Source organism: Desmodus rotundus, chromosome 13 (assembly GCF_022682495.2).
Source record: "Desmodus rotundus isolate HL8 chromosome 13, HLdesRot8A.1, whole genome shotgun sequence".
Lineage (NCBI taxonomy): Eukaryota > Metazoa > Chordata > Mammalia > Chiroptera > Phyllostomidae > Desmodus > Desmodus rotundus.
The window spans coordinates 23,545,556-23,561,657 of NC_071399.1; the positions used below are offsets into that span (position 1 = coordinate 23,545,556).

The following is a 16,102-nucleotide window of genomic DNA, read 5'->3' on the forward strand; positions in this document are numbered from 1 at the left end:
CATTCAAACTCATTATTGAATAGCATGCTATTCAACAATGAATGGGTCAAGATTGAGGTCAAGGAAGAAATCAAAATGTTTCTGGAAACAAATGAAAATGAACTCACTACAATCCAAAACTTCTGGGAGACCGCAAAGGCAGTCCTGAGAGATGGTTCATAGTGATACAGGCCTACGCAAAAGTGATAGAAACATTTCAAACAAACAACCTAACCCCATGCCTACAAGAACTCGAAGAACAACAACAAAGACAGCCCAGAGCAAGTAGAATGAAGGAAATAACCAAGATCAGAGCAGAATTAAATGACAAAGAGACTAAAGGCACAATTCTAAGGATCAATAAATCCAGGAGCTGGTTCTTTGAAAAGATAACAAAATCAACCAGACTTTAACCAGATTCATCAAGAAAAAAAGGGAGAGGACAGAAATAAACACAATCGGAAATGAAAGAGGAGAGACTACAACTGATACCGTAGAAATACAAAGGAGTGTAAGAAATTACTACAAAGAACTGTATGCCAAGAAATGTGAAAACTAGGGGAAATGGAGAAAGTTTTAGAAAAAAATCATCTTCCAAAACTGAATGAAGTAGAAGCAGAAAGCCTGAACAGATCAATAATAGCTGACAAAATCGAGCAGCAATAAAAAAAAAAAAAAACTCCTGACACCCAAAAGCCCTGGACTGGACAGTTTCTCAGGAGAATTTTACAAAGCACTTAAGGAAGAGCTAACCCCTATCCTTCACAGATTATTCCAAAAAGTCCAAGAAGATGAAAGATTCCAAAATTCTTCTTATGAAGCCAGCATCGTCCTAATCCCAAAACCAGATAAAGACCCAGCAAAGAAAGAACACTTCGGGTCAATATTGCTTGAGAATATAGACACTAAAATCCTCAACAAAATATTGGGAAACTGTACCCAGCAATACATTAAAAAGATCACACACCATGATCAAGTGGGATTCATGCTCAGGGATACAAGGATGATACAATATTAGCATATCAATAAATGTAATAGATTACATAAACAAAAGCAAAGACAAAAATCACATGATCATATCAATAGATGCAGAAAAAGCATTTGATTAGGTACAGTACCAATTTATGATCAAAATACTCAGCAAAATGGGAATAAAGGGAGCATTAATCAATGTAATAAAGGCCACATATGAGAGATCTACAGCCAACATCGGACTCAATGGGCAAAAACTAAAAGTCTTCCCACTAAGATCAGGAACAAGACAAGGATGCCTGCTTTCACCACTCCTATTCAACATAGTATTGGAATTTCTAGGCATGACAATAGACAAGAAAAAGAAATAAAAGGCATCCAAATTGGAAAGGAGGAAGCAAAAGTGTCAGTGCTTCCACATGACCTGATAGTGTACATGGAAAATCCTATAGACTCTATGAAAAAACTGCTTGACCTGATAAGTGAATTTGGCAAAATAATGGGATACAAAGTCAACATTCAGAAATCAAAGACATTTTTGCACATAAACAATGAAATATCAGAAACAGAAATTGGGGAAAAAATCCCATCTGATATAGCAACATGAAAATTAAAATACCTAGGAATAAATTTAACAAAGGAGGTAAAAGACCTGTACTTGGAAAACTACAGAACACTGAAGAAAGAAATTAAGGAAGACACAAGCAAATGGAAGCATCTGCCATGTTCATGGATTGGAAGAATTACAATCATCAAAATGTCCCAAAACAACTTATAGATTTAACACAATCCCTATTAAAGTACCCATGACAATTTTCACAGATATAGAGCAAACATTTCAAAAATTTATATGGAACCATAAACAACCCTGGATAGCTGTGAGAAAGCAATTTTGAGAAAGAAGATCAAAGTAGGAGGGATCACAATACATGATACCAAACTGTATTACAAGGCCATTGTAATCAAAACAGGCTGGTACAGGCATAAGGACAGACACATAGACCAATGGAACAGAACAGAGAGCCCAGAAATAAACTCAAGTCTCTACAGTCAATTAATATTTGACAAGGGGGGCAGAAGCAGAAAATGGATTAAAAATAGCCTCTTCGACAAATGGTGTTGGGAGAGCTGGACAGCTACATGCAAAATTGAAACTCAATCACCAACTTCCACCATACACAAAAATAAATTCAAGGTGGATAAAAGACTTAAATATAAGTCGTAACACCATAAAAGTCCTAGAGGAAAACATAGGGAGGAAAGTCTCAGATATTCTGTGCAGTAATATTTTCACCGATATGTCCCCTAGTGCAAGGGACATAAAGGATTGAAGTGGGACCTCATCAAAATAAAAAGCTGCTCCACAACTAAAGAAAACAGCATTCAAATGAAAAGAGAAGCAACTGTATGGGAAAACATATTGGCAAATGATACTTCGGAAAATGGTTTGATCTCTAACACATATGAAGAACTCAAAGGAGTCCACTGCAGGAAGACAAACAATGTCAGCCAAAAATGGGCAAATTACAAAATGGGCAAAGAGCTGCACACACACTTTTCCAAGGAAGACATACAGAGGGCCCAGAGACATATGAAAAGATTCTCAGTATCACTAGCCATCAGAGAGATGCAAATTAAAACCACAATGAGATACCGCTTCACACTGTGAGAATGGCCATCATAAACAAATCAACAAACAAGTGTTGGAGAGGTGTGGAGAAAAGGGAACCCTAGTGCACTGTTGGTGGGAATGCAGACTGGTGCAGCCAGTGTGGAAAACAGTATGGAATTTCCTCAGAGACTAAAACTGGAATGGCCTTTGACCCAGCAATTCCCCTGCTGGGATTATACCCTAAGAATCTTGAAAAACCAAATCAAAAGAACCTATGCACCCCAATGTTCATAGCAGCACAATTTACAATAGCCAAGTGCTGGAAGAAACCTAAATGCCCATCAGTAAGTGAATGGATTAAGTAACTATGATACATTTATATGACAGAATACTACACAGCAGAAGAAAGAAAGAGCTCCTACCTTTTGCCACAGCATGGATGGAACTGGAGAATATAATGCTAAGTGAAATAAGTCAGGTGGTGAAAGACAAATACCATATGATCTCACCTTTAAGTGGAACCTAATCAATACAACAAACAAGCAAGCAAAATATAACCAGAGACATTGAAATGAAGAACAGTCTGACAGTAACGGAGGGGATATGGGAGGGGATAATGGGGCGATAGGGGGCAAGGGATTTCAGGAAGAGCTCTAAAGGACACATGGACATAAACAACGTTGGGGGGGTGTGGTGGAGCAGGGGAGGGAAGTGGGGATGGCTGGGTTGGGGTGTAGTGGTGGGGGAAAAATGTAGACAACTGTACTTGAACAACAATAAAAAAAGTCATTGCAAAATTAAAATTATACGTCACTAACCTGCTTATTAAGTCATCAAATGAGAGCTCTTTCCAAGTTAATTACATTGCCTGTCCACGTGTGAACTCCACACTGGTAGGGGAAAATGTGTATATCTTTTATTTAGTCTGCTTAGCCACAGAAACTAATTATCCACACAGAATAATTAATGAGAATATAACGTTGTATTTACAGGATCACTTCATACTTGTGATTTTTTTCTCCCTGATACTTAAGTTGCATCTCCATACTGGGAGATTAAAACAAATAAATTCATCATTTCATATTTAGCTTTCTATTTAGTTTGTGTAACCAAAGATTTATCTAAGAAACAAATTTATGTGCAATTAATTGATTTACATTTAGGTTTTTACAACATCTCTTTATGTTCATGGGTATATGTGTATTCGTTTAAACCTGAGATTTACATAGTAATCTGGCAATACATATGGCTAAAAGAAACAATTGCCTGCTACTAAATATTCCATTAATTTCTATTGTCCTTTCCCTTCCCTGGAATAGTTCAGCCCTTGTACCAGAAAGATATGACGTGGACTCTTACTGTCACCAAGAACTTCACTTCCAAGTGCCTGCTTCCAGAGAGAAAGTGGCTTTACAACCTCCCTTGACCCTAAGGCTTTTTAAATGTCAGCTTCAGGGAAATAAAGAGCATGGCAGAAGTCAAGCTCCTGTATTTTCTGGGGTGTGGCAGCGGCAGCAGTGGGCGGGGCCTATAGAGTGGGCGGGGTGAGCAGCCTTGACCCCCACTGCTCCCACCCTGCCCCACGTGGCTCCCCAGCCCTCGAGCAGGGGCAGGTACACCACCAACGGTCCTCGGTCCTCGCTGTGGGGAGGCCCACCTGCCTCGCAATGCTCTTTCTCTTTTTGATTCTCTCAGGTCTGGGCCAGGTGACATCCGCAGGACCTTGTAAGTTGGGGACACTGGAGGGCTGGCAAGGACAGAGTTTGGCCCTCCTTGCTCCAGAACCCAGAGCAGGCAGGGGATCTCCCAGGTTGCTACAACCCACCTAGTTTCACCGTCCAGTGGCGCCCAAGGGTCAGAGGACTTAGAGCGGGCCTGGGACAATTGTCCCGCACTTAGCTGATGCTGCACTGGCAGGAGAGAGTGCCCTGCTTCTGGGGTGGTGGGGACAGAGAGAGCCTGGATGGGGTCCAGGTTCAGCACTTTTTCACCTAGGTGGTATAGAGGTCAGAGAGTCCCCAGTGTCCTTTCACATGCAGAGGAGCCTCTTCCTGGAATCACAGAAAGTGTGTGTGTGTGTATATGTGTGTGTGTGTGTGTGAGGAATGCTCACCCATGTTCTCCTTCCTGCAGACTCTGAAATGTCACATGTGCAAGTTATAGTGCCACAGAAGCTTGGGACCAACACCAATGATGGCGATGCTCCAGAAACACATGTAATTACGAAATCACTTAAAAAAAAATGAGTGTTTGTTTTTACTGGACTACATAACCCAAGTTAATTCATGAATATCCCTTTGTGAAATTTTGTGTTCTAGTAACTGTGTTTAAGAGTCATTTTTTTTCTGAATGAGAGCAAGTGTTTTGATTGTTTTCATTTCTCATGTGATACATGCTCATTATGAAATTATAAAGATACTCAGTGATTTGAAAGCATTCCAAGGATTGGAACCTCAGTAGCAAGGTCATGAAGGAACAGCGAATTGCCAACCGGAAAGCTGTCCGACACTGAGGCAGGTTTTATAGACTGCACGATCCATCTGACTGTCTCATGTTACGGCACCAAACAAATCCAGTACTTATGCAGTTATAGAAGCCATTATGTGAAGAACATAAATATCCACAAGTTAAAGTATTTACGATAGTAACACATATCCTGGGAAGATGTGAATGAAAAAAAACGTGGGTCCTCATAGTAATAGCAGAAAAAACCAGGAAGGATTTAGCTCCCTCTAACACACTCAACACACACAACCTTGTGAGGGGCAAGCATTATTTCTTAAAATATTCAGTTCACTAGGAACATATAACAATTCTAAATTTGCATGAATTTCATGAAATGCCCTCAGCACATGTAAAATAAAAACCGACAGCACTAAAGGGAGAAATTTCAAATCCATTTTCGTAGTGAATCTATGAAATGCTTTCTTCTTAGCATAGTACCTGCTAGGTCCATCCATGTGGTCACAAATGGTAAGATTTCATTCTCTTTTACGGCCAAGTAATATTCCATTGTATACACAGGGGTGGGCAAAAGTAGGCTGATTATTATGAACTCATTATGATCAACTCAGAAGGATGTCACAGTGACACAGAGCTCTTAGGTACAATCTTCTAAGTGCTGAAATTGCTGGCCTTCATGGTTTACAAATTCTTGCAGTCTCCTGCCTATACTGAAGCACCTTCTGGCATGAGGTCTTTATAAACCCACTCTTGCCTATCCCTATAGTACCACATCATCTTTCTCCATTCCTCTATTAATGGAAACTTACGTTGCTTTCATATCTCGGCTATTGTAAATAATGCTGCACGGATAAATACCACATGATTTCACTTACATGTGGAGTCTAAAGAGCAAAATCAATGAAGAAACAAATGAAGAAATAAATGAGGAAACAAAATAAGTGAAAACACAAAGAGACTCACAGATTCAGAGAATATGCTGATGGTTGCCAGATATGAGGAAGGCTGGAGGGAGGCTGGGTAAAACAGGTGAAGGGATTAAGAAGTACAAATTGGTAGTTACGACAAAGTCACAGGTATACAAAGACATAATCAACAGTATGGTGGTAACCAGAGGGAAGAGAAGTGCAAGGGGTATAAGGGACAAAGGGGGGCAAATACATGGTGAGAGAAGATGGTTTGACATTGGCTGGTGGGCACACAATGCAACATGAAGATCATGTATCATAGAAATGCTACATTTGAAACCTGTGTAGTCTTTTAATCCAATGTCAACCCAATAAGTTTTTAAAAAGAAAGAAAACTGTTTATGATTATATCAGAATATACAAATGTGAAATTTTTTGTACTTCTAAACTCCCGTGTACCCTCACCCAGGTCAGAAAGTTCCCTTGTGCCTGTTTTGGCCATCATCTCCTACTTCACTATTTCGTAGCCTTGAACTTCACATAAAAGGAATCATCAGTAGTGTTTTTGTGTGTGCCTGGGATCTTTTTTTTTTTTTTATTGTTATTCAATTACAGTTGTATGCCTTTTCTCCCCATCCCTCCACCCCACCCCAGGGGAAACCACCTGCCTCCCCCCTCTCCACCCTCCCCCTTGGTTTTGTCCATATGTCCTTTATAGTAGTTCCTGTAATCCCCTCTACCCACTGTCCCTGCCCCCACCCCCCACCCCCGCCCTGGCTATTGTTAGATTGTTGTTAACTTCAATGTCTCTGGTTATATTTTGTTTGCTTTTTTCTTCTATTGCTTATGTTCCAGTTAAAGGTGAGATCATATGGTATTTGTCCCTCACTTCCTGGCTTATTTCACTTAGCATAATGCTCTCCAGTTTCATCCATGCTGTTGCAAAGGGTATAAGCTCCTTCTTTCTCTCTGCTGTGTAGAATTCCATTGTGTAAATATACCATAGTTTTTGGATCCACTTGTTTGCTGATGGGCACTTAGGTTGCTTCCAGTACTTGGCTATTGTAAATTGTGCTGCTATGAACATTGGGGTGCACACATTCTTTTGGATTGGTGTTTCAGTGTTCTTAGGGTATAATCCCAGCAGCAGAATTACTGGGTCAAAGGGCAGTTCCATTTTTAGTTTTCTGAGGAAATTCCATATTGTTTTCCACAGTGGCCTCACCAGTCTGCATTCCCACCAACAGTGCACGAGGGTTCCCTTTTCTCCACATCCTCTCCAACATTTGTTTGTGGATTTGTTTATGTTGGCCATTCTGACTGGTGTGAGATGATACCTCATTGTGGTTTTAATTTGCATCTCTCTGATGGCTAGTGATGCTAAGCATCTTTTCTGATGTCTCTGGGCCCTCTGTATGTCTTCGTTGGAGAATTGTCTGTTCAAGTCCTTTGCCCATTTTTTAATTGGGTTGTTTGTCTTCCTGGAGTGGAGTCGTGTGAGTTCTTTATATATTTTGGAGATCAGGCCCTTGTCTGAGGTATCATTGGCAAATATGTTTTCCCATACTGTTGGTTCTTTTTGTAATTTGGTGCTGTTTTCTTTAGCCATGCAGAAGCTTTTTATTTTGATGAGGTCCCATTTGTTTATTCTTTCCTTTATGTCCCTTGCTTTAGGGGATGTGTCTATGAGGATGTTGCTGCGTGGAATGTCTGAGATTTTCCTGCCAATGTTTTCCTCAAGGACTTTGATGGTGTTACGGCTTATATTTAAGTCTTTTATCCATCTTGAGTTTATTTTTGTGTATGGCGTAAGTTGGTGATCGAGTTTCATTTTTTTGCACGTAGCTGTCCAGATCTCCCAACACCATCTGTTGAAGAGGCTGTTTTTGCTCCATTTTATGCTCCTGCCTCTTTGTCAAATATTAATTGATGGTATAGACTTGAGTTTATTTCTGGGCTCTCTATTCTGTTCCATTGGTCTATGTGCCTGTTTTAATGCCAGTACCAGGCTGTTTTGATTACAGTGGCCTTGTAATACAGTTTGATATCAGGTATTGTGATCCCTCCTGCTTTGTTCTTCTTTCTCAAAATTGCTGCAGCTATTCGAGGTCGTTTATGGTTCCATATGAATTTCTGCAATGTTTGTTCTATATCTGTGAAATATGTCATGGGTACTCTAATAGGGATTGCATTGAATCTATAAATTGCTTTGGGTAGTATGGCCATTTTGATGATGTTAATTCTTCCAATCCATGAACATGGTACATGCTTCCATTTGTTTGTGTCTTCCTTAATTTCTTTCTTCAGTGTTGTGTAGTTTTCTGAGTACAGGTCTTTTACCTCCTTGGTTAGGTTTATTCCTACGTACTTTATTTTTCTTGTTGCTATATTGAATGCGATTTTTTTCCTGAGTTCTCTTTCTGCAGTTTCGTTGCTGGTGTACAGGAATGCCTTTGATTTCTGGGTATTGACTCTGTATCCAGCTGTTTTGCCAAATTCATTTATTAGGTCGAGTAGTTTTTGAGTGGAGTCTATAGGGTTTTCCATGTACACTATCATGTCGTCTGCAAACAGTGACAGTTTCATTTCCTCCTTTCCAATTTGGATGCCTTTTATTGCTTTTTCTTGTCTGATTGCTGAGGCTAGGACTTCCAATACTATGTTGAATAGGAGTGGTGAGAGAGGGCATCCTTGTCTTGTTCCTGATCTTAGTGGGAAAGCTCTAAGTTTTTGTCCATTGAGTGTGATGTTGGCTGTAGGTCTCTCATATAAGGCCTTAATTATGCTGAGGACTGCTCCCTTTATTCCCACTTTGCTGAGTGTTTTTATCAGAAATGGGTGCTGTATCTTATCGAATGCTTTTTCCGCATCCAGTGATATGATCATGTGATTTTTGTCTTTGCTGTTGTTGATGTGATGTATTATGTTTATTGATTTGCGAATATTGTACCATCCTTGCATCCCTGGGATGAATCCCACTTGGTCATGGTGGATGATCTTTTTAATATATTGCTGGATGCGGTTTGCTAATATTTTGTTGAGAATTTTAGCGTCTATGTTGATCAGCGATATTGGCCTGAAGTTTTCTTTCTTCGTTGTGTCTTTATCTGGTTTTGGGATTAGGATGATGTTGGCTTCATAAAAAGAGTTTGGGAGTCTTCCATCAGTTTGGATTTTTTCGAATAGTCTGTGAAGGATAGGGGTTAGTTCTTCCTTAAATGCTTTGTAGAAATCTCCTGTGAAACCATCCGGTCCAGGGCTTTTGTGTGATGGGAGTTTCTTGATGACTGCTTCAATTTCCTTTGCTGATATTGGTCTGTTCAGGTTTTCTGCTTCTTCTTCATTCAGTTTTGGAAGATTATATTTTTCTAGAAATGTGTCCATTTCATCTAGGTTTTCAAATTTCTTAGCATACAGGTCTTCATCGTAATTTCTTACGATCCTTTGTATTTCTGTGGTATCAGTTGTAATCTCTCCACTTTCATTTCTAATTCTGTTTATTTGGATCCTCTCTCTTTTTTTCTTGATGAGCCTACTTAAAGGCTTGTCGATTTTGTTTATCTTTTCAAAGAACCAGCTCCTGGATTCATTGATCCTTACAATTGTGCTTTTAGTCTCTATGTCATTTAGTTCTGCTCTGATCTTGGTTATTTCCTTCCTTCTGCTTGCTCTGGGCTGTCTTTGTTGTTGTTCCTCCAGTTCTTGTAGGCATAGGGTTAGGTTGTTTGTTTGAACTGTTTCTAACTTCTTAAGGTAGGCCTGTATTGCTATGAACTTACCTCTCAGGACTGCCTTTGCTGTGTCCCATAGGTTTTGGGTTGTTGTGAGTTCGTTTTCATTTGTTTCCAGGAAGTTTTCGATTTCTTCCCTAATCTCGTTCTTGACCCATTCATTGTTTAATAGCATGCTATTCAGTCTCCATGTTTTTGAGTGTTTTGGGTTTTTACCCTTGGGGTTGGTTTCTAGTTTCAGACCCTTGTGGTCAGAGAAGATGGTTGATATGATTTCAATTTTCTTGAATTTGTTGAGGCTTGCTTTGTGTCCTATCATGTTGTCTATCTTTGAAAAAGTTCCATGGACACTTGAAAAGAATGTGTATTTTTTTTCTTTGGGATGAAAAGCTCTGTATATATCAGTTAAGTCCATTTCCTCTAGGGTATTGTTAAGTGACACAATATCTTTGTTGATCTTTTGTTTGGAAGACCTGTCCATTTTTGATAGTGGGGTGTTAAAATCCCCTACTATAATTGTGTTGCTGTCAATATCTTTCTTGAAATCCTCCAAGATTTTCTTTATGTATTTGGGTGCTCCTATGTTGGGTGCATATATATTTACAATGTTTATGTCTTCTTGGTGGATTCTTCCTTTGAGTATTATGAAGTGACCTTCTGGGTCTCTCTTTATGGCCCTTCTTTGGAAGTCTATTTTGTCTGATATGAGTATTGCTACCCCTGCTTTTTTTTCCTGTCCGTTTGCTTGGAAAATTTGTTTCCAGCCCTTCACTTTCAGTCTGTGTAAGTCTTTTGTCCTGAGATGGGTCTCTTGTAGGCAGCATATGTGAGGGTCGTGTTTTCTTATCCATTCAGCTGTTCTATGTCTTTTGATTGGAGCATTTAATCCATTTACGTTTAAGGTTATTATCGATAGGTAGTTATTCATTGCCATTATTTCCTACCTGTGTTCCTCTGACTTTCTCTTTTCCTTCCTTTCCTTAAAGCAGTCCCTTTAGCATCTCTTGCAGAGCTGGTTTGGTGGAGCTGTATTCTTTTAGACTTCTTTTGTCTGGGAAACTCTTTATTTGGTCTTCTATCTTGATTGAGAGCCTTGCTGGGTAAAGTAGTCTTGGTTGCAGGCCTCTGGTTCTCATAACTTGGAATATTTTTTGCCATTCTCTTCTGGCTTGGAGCGTTTCCATTGAGAAGTCAGTTGCTAACCTTATTGGGGCTCCCTTGTATGTTACTTCCTTTTTCTCCCTTGCTGCCTTTAAGATCCTCTCTTTGTCTTGGAAATTTGCCATTTTAATTATGATGTGTCTTGCAGTGGGTCTCTTTGGGTTCCTCTTGCTTGGGACTCTCTGTGATTCCTGGATTTGGGTGACTTTTTCTCTCCTCAGATTCGGGAAATTTTCCATCATTACTTTTTCAAACAGGTTTTCTATCCCTTGCTCTTCTTCTTCTCCTTCTGGTATTCCTATTATGCGGATATTGTTATGTTTCATGTTGTCCTGCATTTCCCTTATTGCCTCTTCATTCTTTCTGAGCCTCTTTTCCTTTTCTTGCTCTTTCTGGGTGTTTTTTTCTACTTTGTCCTCCAGCTCGCTGATCCGATCCTCTGCTTCATCAAGTCTGCTTTTAATTCCTTCTACTGTGTTCTTCAATTCAGAAATTGTATTCTTCATTTCCTCTTGGCTCTTGTTGATATTTTCTATTTCCTTTTTCATGTTGATATAGTTTGCAGTGAGTTCATTGTAGTTTCCTTGTAGTTTCTGGTAGTTCTCTTTGAGCTCAGAGAGCTCAGTGAGCTTCCTGATGACCATTGCTTTGAACTCAGTATCTGATAGTTGACTTGCCTCTTTTTCGGTTAGTATTTTTTCTGAGACTTCCTCCTTTCCTTTCATTTGGGAATTGTTTCTTTGTCTTCCCATTGTTTGTGAGGCTCTTCTTGTTGGCCTCTGCTTCTTAAATTGCTCTGTTCTGACTCCCTGGGTTTATGATATGAACTTCTATGGTAGAATGCCAATGGGATTCGGTGGTGCTGTCTCCTTACTCTCCTGTGCTCACTGGTCTTGAGCTGACATTTATGTGTTTAACACAGTCTAACTCTAGTCTTTTCAGCACTCCCGGTTTTGTTGTCTCACCTGTGGGAAAAAGAGAAAGGGGGGGAGAAAGAAAAGAAAAGAAAAAAAAAACAAAAACAAAACAAAGATGGGAAGGAGGGAACAAGGAAATAGGAAAGGAGGAAAGGAAGGAAGGAGGGAAGAAGGAATAAAGAAAGATCGGAGGCAAGATAAGAAGGAATTTTAACAAAAATTAAAACATAGAAATAGATAAAAGAAGGCAGGAAGAAGACATAAAAATGGTAAAGGATGGGAGGAAGAAGGAATGAGAGAAAAAAAAAAGAGAGAGGAAGAAGGAATTCAGGGGGAAAGGAAAGGAAAAAAAAAAAAAATCTTCTGCTGGCTTTAAACCGGTCAGGTTAGTTCTGCTGGTGTCCAGTCTGTGCAACGGGAGGGGGTGGTTGGAGGGATTGGTTTCACTTTTCTCCCTTCCTGGGTCACACTCTTCGCTGTTGTTCAGCCTGCAGACTCTCCTCTCACTGCAGCTCACCTCTACTGGGTGTTCTGCCTTTGTCCTAGAGAGCTAGTAGGCCCTGCCGGGTGCGCACTTGTTAGGTAGGCATTGTAAGTGTGGTCCCTGGCAGGCAATCAGGCCGTTGATCAGCCAATCCTGCAGCTTTGTTCTTGGGACACGCAGGCGGCGGCTCCAGCCGCTTTGGCTTGGGACGCATGCACGCACAGCAGGGTAATCCAGCCGCTTTGGGTTTGTGATGCTCTCAAGCGGCTTTGTGTTCTGAGCTTGCAGCCAGCCGATTGAGCCGCCTGGGCTTGGGACACTGGCACGCAGGCGGCGGATTCAGCCGCCTTGGGGTTAGGACACTTGCCAGCAGCTTTGTGCTTGGAAAACGCGCATCCAGCCCACCCTGCGCTGGGTGAGCGCGCAGCCCGCCGAGCCAGAGGCTCTGTGCTTGGGGGCCCGATCCAGCCTCCGTGGGCTTGAGTCTCTCCGGCGGGCGGGGCCGCCCTGGGACTGAATCACGGGGCACTCGGTTCCGAGGTTTTGGGCCTGTGGGTGGAGCAGCTAGTCTCTGCTCCAAATGATCTCAGAGGTTTCAGGTGTGGGCGCCCCTCCGGGGTTTCATGTATGGGCCCCGTTCGCTAATCTGCGCGCGCGACCGGACCTCAGGTGAGCGCCGCGACTCCGGTGCTGCTTATCCCGCGCTCGCAGTCCAGGGGCGGAGGAGGGAGGGGCGCCAGGGGCCTCGGCTACTACTGAGAGTTCTCTAACTAGCCCCTGAGTGTCTCTATTTTCTTTTTCTTTTTGAGAAATTCCTCCTTTTCAAGCCCCCCTGGTCCAATCAAGCACCTGGCTGCTCACAGCGCAGCCTGGCCCTCTCCCAAGACTCCTGCAGCAGCCCCTGCACCAGGGCTGGCGCTTCTGCCACCCTTGTACCGCGCGGTCCCGGGTCCTGGGGACCTTATTGTCCTTGAGCACTCTTCTTACCGTCAGATCTTTCAATGTCCTCTATCTTTGGTCTCTGATCTTCGTATATGCTGGAATACTGTTGGCTGTTCGCTCTGCTCCTCAGATCAGCTAGGTATTTCCCTGGCGTTGAGGGGAAGTGGACTCCGCTCCCACCTATGTTGCCGCCATCTTCCTGACTCTGCCTGGGATCTTTGCTTCAACATTCTGTCTTTGAGATTCATCCATGTAGATTCATATGTGATTTAGTTCCTAATTTTTTAAGGTATCTAGTATACTAAAAATTAAAATTTTAAACTGGTAGTGAGCATTGTTTCCAGTAACCATTATGAATAAATCTGCTCTAAAGAAAAAACATGTTTTGTTGACATATGCTTTCATGTGCATATTTTTAGGGGTGGAATGCTGATTTATGTAGTAAGTGCTCATTTAAACTTATAGAAATCTGGTCAAGTGTTTACTTAAGTGGTTACAATATTTTTTATTTCCTCTAGCAGTGTATGAGAGTTGCAGTCGTTCCATATCCTCATCAACATTTGGCATCCTCCATCTTTGTTGTTGGCAGTTTTGTTCATTGTATTCCCCTTTCTCTATTTTGGTTTATTCGGCATCCCGTGAATAGTGATGATGAGTGACTTGTAGAATGTTGATAGGCCAATTGGATATGAATTGCAGATATCATTCTTTAGTCTGGCTTGCCCATTAACATTCTTAATAATGGCTTTAGATGAACACCAGTTTTTAGTTTTGATGGTGTCAAATTAATGAACTATTTATTTTATCACTATTCTTTCAATCTTCTATTTAATAATCATTGGCCAACACCAGGTCATAGGAATATACTCCTATGTTTTCATCCAGAAACTTCATAATATCAATTTTCACACTTATATCTGTGATCATTTGTAATTTTTTTATGATGTGCTAGGGCAGGGGTGTCAAACTCATTTTCACCAGGGGCCACATCAGCCTAGCAGTTGCCTTCAAGGGCCGAATTATTCATGGTTTCTTTCTTTCTTTTTCTTTTCTTTTCTTTTCTTTTCTTTTCTTTTCTTTTCTTTTCTTTTCTTCTTCTTTTTTCTTTTCTTTTCCCTCCCTTCCTTTCTTCCTTCCTTCCTTCCTTCCTCTCTCTTTTTTTAAAATCCTTCTTTTATTCAAGCAATTATTATTTATTTTTATTTATTTTTATTTTTTTATGACACAACACTAACCAAGCAAATAAGGACTGTAGCAAAGGAATTATTTTGTTAGATAATTCCCATAGTCTTGTCAAATTACTTCTAGTTCCTTTTATAGTCCATCTGTGTATTTTGTTTCAAAAAGCATACTTTTGAATTTGAACAGAAGTTGCTCATTGTATTAAAAGTGGAGTTTCTACAATAAGCCTGAAGCCTACCATGTTTTAATACCACCTTTTACAGCTCTATCTGCAAAATTATTGCCTTTAGAACATTTGTTCCTCTGCGCTGTGTGAGCTCAATAATGAATTATTGATATCTGAGCAAGTGATTCTAAAGTGTTTAAGAGCAGCTATACATTTTTCATGAGCTCTTTTAATTATTTTCTAGTAGAATTTCCTATTTTTTTGAAAGTGGGGAAGGGAGGTGAAAAAGAGGGACAGAACATCAATGAGAGAGAGAAGGATCAGTTGGTTGCCTGTCTGACCTGTCCCAAACTGGGACAGAACCCACGACCCAGGCAGGGTGTCCTGACTGGGATTTGAACCAAAGACCTCTCCCTTTGTGGGTAGATGCCCAATCAACTGAGACACACCAGTCAGGGTGAAACACTCTATTTCAGTGGTCGCCAACCTTTTTTGGCACCAGGGACTGGTTTTGTGGAAGACAGTTTTTCCACGGATGGGTCAGGGGCATGGCAGGGGAAGGGAGGGGAGGGGAGAAAGGAGACAGGAGGCAGAGCTCAGGCGGAAATGCTACCCAAGATTTGCTCCCTAGCTGCTCCCCTCCTGCTGGGCTGCCAGGTTCCTAACAGGCCACAGACAGTTACCTTCTGCTGTCCCCCGGGTTGGGGATCCCTGTCCTATTTTAAAAACTTTTCTCTGTGGCATGACAGACAGTGAAGAGGCATCATATTTACACAATTGCAATATATATATACGTATATTAATATTACTGCAAAGTAGGAAAGTAGAAAAAAGGAAATAAAATTCAAGTTTATTCAGCATTTATAAATGTAATCATTTTAAATTAAAATTTAAATTAATGATGAAACTTAATAAATGCTAATGACTAATGCTCTTAATCTGAAATAGATTTAGACTGCTTGATTTTCTGTCATACATCCTGCAGTTAAAGAAACACTGCAATATACTTCCATATGTACATATAATTTTGAGATGTGTGATATAATCTGTTTATGAAAAAATACATTGAAAAAATTATGGCTTTTGACTTTTAAACATTTAAAATTTCCAGTGATTACTTTGTCTCTGAATACTTTGTTGTAGGTCACCTATGCTATCAAAATTGGTGGAGAAACATACACTCTTCATCTTGAAAAACAGTAAGTGGCCATTTTTTCCATACAGCTTTTAGTTTCTTAAATTGGTACAGTCACTACCCTATATTGAGACTAAGCAAAAGCATGACTATTATGTGTATTTAACACGTTATATCCTCTTTGTGATTCATGTCAGACTGCAATTTCTGTCTTCATCTTGAGATTTGAAATCTAATGTTTAAGCCAAATTTTAATTTAATGATGCAAATATTAAGGTAAGTTAGATAAAAGTTACTCTGTATGTCCTTAATGTAACCACAATTGCAACAACTAAAAGAATATTGTTATTTGTCCATCTTTAGCTTTGTGTATCTTCATCTTATTTCACATATTTATGTGATTTTAAGCATATTACTTCATATTCTACACTAATTTTTTCTCGTGTTATG

At 40.3% G+C, this 16,102-nt stretch overlaps 1 protein-coding gene across 1 annotated transcript in view; it reads left to right on the top strand.

Annotated features, from left to right (window-relative positions):
* LOC139440491 (A disintegrin and metallopeptidase domain 3-like) overlaps positions 1-12,527 on the top strand; it is a 97,608-nt gene extending 85,081 nt beyond the window's left edge. Inside the window, exon 14 of the mRNA XM_071220146.1 lies at positions 12,355-12,527. Within this exon, the coding sequence (XP_071076247.1) occupies positions 12,355-12,527 (173 nt within the window). The remainder of the gene's footprint in view (positions 1-12,354) is intronic.
* The last annotated feature ends 3,575 nt before the right edge of the window (positions 12,528-16,102 follow it).